At 47.8% G+C, this 5,639-nt stretch overlaps 1 protein-coding gene across 1 annotated transcript in view; it reads left to right on the top strand.

The window, feature by feature from the left end:
• LOC108578348 (transmembrane and TPR repeat-containing protein CG4341) overlaps positions 1–4,837 on the top strand; it is a 217,962-nt gene extending 213,125 nt beyond the window's left edge. The window contains exons 9-10 of the mRNA XM_017941667.1: positions 2,837–2,921; positions 4,408–4,837. Of these exons, the coding sequence (XP_017797156.1) occupies positions 2,837–2,921; positions 4,408–4,739 (417 nt within the window). The 3' untranslated portion in view covers positions 4,740–4,837. The remainder of the gene's footprint in view (positions 1–2,836; positions 2,922–4,407) is intronic.
• The last annotated feature ends 802 nt before the right edge of the window (positions 4,838–5,639 follow it).

Raw genomic sequence — 5,639 nt, 5'->3', positions numbered from 1 at the left:
AGGGTATGAATGTTTTTCCGATTTCCTGGGAAAAAGCGATTTCGGAAAATTTGCTAGCGTTGCGTGGGTAATGAATACAATCCGGCCTGTTGTTTTATTTCGTAGCGGGTTATTTTTGGCGGATGAAAACGACAGTGAATATCCACAGTAGAGCAAAAACCTAACAATGCTACAGGTTTTTACGAGTTATATTTGTCTCGTTAATACGTGCAAATAACGGAAGCATGAATAAAAGTAATTTTATTAGCAGTGAAATCGTGCGATAGTCGTGCTCAATTAAGCGTTACGAATCTATTGAGAAATTTTCCAAATTGATATTCGGATGAAAATACAACACTCGCTCTTTTAATCCAATTACAGTTTCCACCTCTGGAATTGTTTATTTAATCGTTTTCATTTTTAACATTGGAGTCGTTCATCTTGCGCTCTTCGTTCTTTCTTCGTCTCGCTGCAAGAAATTTTCACTCCCTGATCGATATTTCATTAGCCCAAAATATTGAACGATACGATACTTTTATCTACGTACACTACTCTCATCGTCCATAATCAATATCTCTCTCAATACCGAAATCAACAAATCTCTTTCGCGAAAAACTCACTTTTCTCCCAAGATCATACATGTTTCTTTGTTTAAAAATGAAATATGTGGCGACCGCCACGGGAGGCCTAGCGAATCTTGGCCCTCGAGGCGAACATCTCTGGGTTTCTTCGTCCTCGAGGGCAAGAGTATCGCAATGCAGGCCCGCGCCCCCACTTCCTGGGACTTTCCCAGGGAAAAAGGAGCTACTTACGGGAGCCTTTCTGTCGTGGACATTCTTCCTACATGCATCGTGTCGCCTACACTTTAAAATCAGTTTAAGCGTTATCTGATTTAGGTAAATGTATATTTCTGTTAAGCAACCTTCGCGAGTAATTATTTTACACCACGTCACTTCCAAAAATGTTTCACATTAAACAGTGCTTATTGGATTAATGGGTTAAGATAAATGGTGTTCACTGCGAATTTTCTTAAACGTATTTTATTTTCTTTGGCGCGGAAGGACGTCTTAAAGCTTCGAAAATCGCAGTCGAAGTGAAGGATAAACCCCGCAAGGGCACGACAGAAAGTCTGGTAAGAAAAAGAGACCAGGATTGGATAACAGGTAGATGGACAGGATAACAGAATTCATTTTTGCTCACTAGCTGACGCATTATTATCAGTAATAATCCAACAGGGTTCAACCAAGTACGTCTTCTAATTAACATTCACTCTCCAAATTAAACCACGTTTAAAATAAAATTTATAAACGAAATTACTCACAAGAAACGTCCAACCGTTGTTCCTCTGAACTCCTCAAAAGATACTAAATCTGCAGTGACACACAGACATACGTACAACGATACAAACGAACTGAAAATGAAAAGAGAGACAGGAGATCGTGACGAAAGTTGCTCGAATATGAAAGGATGTAACATCGCGGGCCGATCACCGGGATTGCAGGCTCTCGTTCGTCGAGTCCGTCCACGTAGCGACCTACATCACTTAGCAAACCTTCGACTCGGCACGTAAGTAGTTAGTACTATTTTGGTGCGCCGCGGCGTGGATCGAACACGATAGGCCGGGGAATCGGCTGACCCACATCACTTAAAGGGAACCCGCCGACGGGAAACAGCGTGCAGTTAAGCTGATTCTGCTCGATCCACTGACCGTTTCGTGTTCCGGGGGCCAGCCAATCGTTGACCGGAAACCGGTATTTCTCCTGAAAACATATCTAACACGACCAACGATTACGCTCACTGAACTGAGAGAGATTCGGGACGCGCGATGTTTTCCCTCTCTCTTCCTTCGCACACACACACACACGATGCATGTCTCGTTCTCTGAACGAACCTGTAGTAGTTTTCTTTTCGAAAATGATATTTCCGCGATTGTTTAAATTATTCACAACGCAGTGACACGATTGGTGTACTTCTCCTCGGGAATGAATTTTTCATCCGTTTTGTACACGTGAACTAAATAAATTTTCCAAATGGAAATTTCGTTCGCGATACTCGTGTAATATAGTTGATTGTCTCCGGGATGATAACATCACCGAATCACCAATTTTCCATTAGCCCTTTTCGCGCGGCTACATTGTACCGTGGACACTATTGCGAAATTACTTGAAATTGATTGTTCGCTTCATGGTTGATGAAATTTCGTTTAATTCGCTGATTTTGTGCCGTGCGTGTATTATAGCCCGGTGAAATTGTAACGGCATCCTGTAGATATTTAAACGAATATTCCTTTTCGTTGGATATTTCTTTTTTCCTTCGAGAAATTCGCGAAATCGAAGACTATTCGAATCGTGGTGTGAAGTGGACCAGAGGTTGGGGAACGCGTCCTCTTCGATTCGTTACGCTCCTCCTTCCCCGAGAGAAACTTGGCGCTTTTCCTCGCCGCGCGACGCCCGTTTTCGCGCGTAAATTATTATACGATGCGCGTCACGCGTCCACCGGAAGAGTCGATGAAAAGTCAATGCCGGTAAACGATGTCCGGCGTAATTGAACGTTTCACCGATAAATGTCGCGCCCGTTTCGCGTCACGGAACCAACGAACCGCGTCCAAATTGCATTTTCATCTTTCACGCGACTTCAGGCTAAACTAGAGTGTCCTCCATTCCCGTTATTCCGTTTCTCCAACACAGAGTAGCAGCTCTTGCCAAAAATGTCTGTAAACGTCTCTTTAAAAACCTGCCGCATCTGTTCGTACCGTAATTCACTCGATCGTTCGCGTCGTCTAAAAGAATCACTTGGAAACGTCCCCAATATTCATCTCGATTACTGATTCCCCCGGTTTTTGTGGTTTCTTCCACAGTCGAGTCGCGTGCTGGAGGCAGAGAGGTGGTTCCTGAGGGCGCGTAGGCTAGCGCCGGATGACTCGAGCGTGCACCATCATTACGGTACGTATAATCGGTCTCAATTAACGAAACAATCGTCGGACAATCGAGCCAACCGCTTCAACCCTGACTTCCTCACATCGACGTACGATACAACCGTTCGCGTAACGACAAGGGAGAGAGAGAAGGGACTAGCTCGTTATTAAAACAAGGAAACTCGATCTTGCGCTGGTAGTTGTTTCGCCAGAGAAATTGGAGTGGCCTCTGAACAAGGTTTCCCTTTGTACACACCGTCCTGTGTCACAGATACAATTCATTCCTTCAGCGCGGTGTGCCGTAAGAGGACATTACAAATTCCTTCGGTATCGTAGCAAGGAAAGTAGAGTGTGTAAAGGTGTAGTAGCTCGGAGATTACGCGGGATACATCGATAGGTAGAAGGTAGGATCCTTTTAATGCGAGAAGAAGATAAGAGGATCACGTTGATTCCTTCGCTGTAAATACCGGGTGTAATATTTCGCCCATGTTGAAACACGGCGAGAACGAGGGGAGCAGGCTAATCGAAAAAAAGAGACGGTCCAGAGGGAAACGTTGGGGACGTTAGAAGTGTGACAAGATCGACGGGTATTGAAATTCCAGCAAAAGCGTCGCAATTCCTGTCGCCTGCTCCTCTCTCTCTCTCTCTCTCTCTCTCTCTCTCTCCTTTCATTCTTCGTTCACGCTTGCCCTCTCGCAGACTGCATTCAACCCTCGCCCCATTCCTCGATCTTGGTTTGGCAACATTCTCTCTGATCGTCCTTTTTTCTCTCTCCGCGTACCTCCCCTCTGCTCTTCGTCTCCTCTCTTTCAAAATCTGTCCTTTCTGCATCGAGGAGGGGAGGAGGACCGCTGGTCGATGGACGGTCAGCCGATTCTCTGCGGTCGGGATTAGTCTAGCGGCCAAAAAACAAGAGAAAAAAAGGGTTGCCGTACTCTCTCTGGCCAGGATTTTTACTCCCCGGCCACGCAAAAAACGCCCGCGCGTTTTATCTCTCTTAGCGGCACACGTCATTAGGCAGCGGTTCGTGGAATGTTATATATCGTGCAGGGACTTGTGGAGGAGGACCCAAGCCAAGTTTTGCCGGGAAGTTTCGAGGGTGCCTCGCCTGGCAAACGTTGATATCGTTCAACGTATCCCGGTTGACCGTTACGCTGCTATTCACGCTCGTAGATTGCTCTAATTAATCGTGGAGTAATTTTGTCGGTATTATGTTTCCAGATGGTAATTTGTTATTCGTGGATCTCTCTTTCGGAGTAAAAGCGAGATTTCTCTTGGAAATATTTTTCCTCCCGTTACTACGATCGCGTTCCCTCGGTGAAATTATCAAGTACGAAAATATATTCGAGGGAAAAATGATTCGTTTGATTCCGTCTATTAGAGGAATATATCTTGCAGCGAAATGGTTAAGCATCGAAGCGCCTAAGACGCCAAAGAACGTTCCTCTAGAACCCTCGAGAGTGAGGGAAATTTCGGTTCCCCCCGGAGTTTCACGGTGGTGTGTGGCTTTGCAGGACTGTTCCTGACGTCGCAGGGTCGGCTCTCAGAGGCGGCGGAGGAGCAGCTCCGCGCTGCGGAACTTTCCAGATCCGATTACGAGCTGTCGATGGCGGCGGCGTCCGCGTTACGCCAGGCGGACCGTTTGGAGGACGCGGAAGTGTGGTACAGGCACGCGGCCAGCCTGAGGCCACACGAGGCGCGTAGTCACACGAACCTCGGAGCGATCCTTCACCTGAACGGCAAATACAAGCAGGCGGCAGCCGCGTACAGCGAGGCGTTGAGGCTGCAACCAGGTGACGCGACCACCATCATGAACCTGCACAAATTGGCGGCAATCCTCGCGTGACCACGTCACCAAGTCACCAGGGACAGCATCGAGAGAGAGGAGAGTGTGTACGATACGACCCCAGGAAGAACCCTCTACCGAATCGCCGTATTTCCTCGCCCCACGTCTCCCCGATCTTCCTCCCGATATTCGTTTGTATCCGTCGAGGGGCGCGCCAACGTCACGGGGAACGGAGACCGCCCCGGGGACTTTGACGCGCCATCGACTCGTATCGCCTGCTATGGTATGTAAAGAATAAAGCTTCCTTTATTTTTCTCTAACCACCGGTTTCTCTTCTTTCTCTACGTGCACCGTTTCCTTCTTTCCTTTCTGTTAGAGCTCGGTGAACGGTGTGATTCCAGGAGACGAGCAACGAGCGTGGAATCTTCTCTACGACTAAGGTAACGTCGCCTGAAAGTATTGCGGTAGATGTAACAGGAGAAGAATCTAGGGCAGAGCTGCTCGGCAAGTTGCCCGCAGGGCAGCGTTGGGGCAGGCAACTGCCCGCGGGCAACGGCGGGCGCCCGTAACAGGCCTGCGTGAGCGGCCCTGTTTTACAGCGAGAATTTTCAGAGTGCACTCAAGTAATCCTCGATTTACATCGTAAGAATTACACGCGCATACTCCAGAAGGATTCCAGGTAAGTGCACGTTTCTATATTTCTGCAAACCTGCCCCGAAGAAAATTCCCGGGCACCGGTCATCTCCGTGCTCTCTGACGGGGGCATTTCAGCCACTCTCTCGATACTTCTCCGCGGCGCGAACATGAAAGCCACGGCGTGTTGGCGCGAATTTCCTCACCTTCGGCGTAGGCGTTGAAGCTCCATTAATATTGAATCTATTTGCACGACGCCGCCGACTGGAATATTTAAGTTTACACTTTAAATCACACCCCCGAGCGAGTGGCGGCGGGCCATGGAGA

The sequence above is a fragment of the Habropoda laboriosa genome, unplaced genomic scaffold, assembly GCF_001263275.1.
Source record: "Habropoda laboriosa isolate 0110345459 unplaced genomic scaffold, ASM126327v1 scaffold5, whole genome shotgun sequence".
Taxonomy (NCBI): Eukaryota; Metazoa; Arthropoda; class Insecta; order Hymenoptera; family Apidae; genus Habropoda; species Habropoda laboriosa.
The sequence above is the reverse complement of the archived record's forward strand: the minus strand, read 5'-3'. Positions and strand labels throughout refer to the sequence as shown.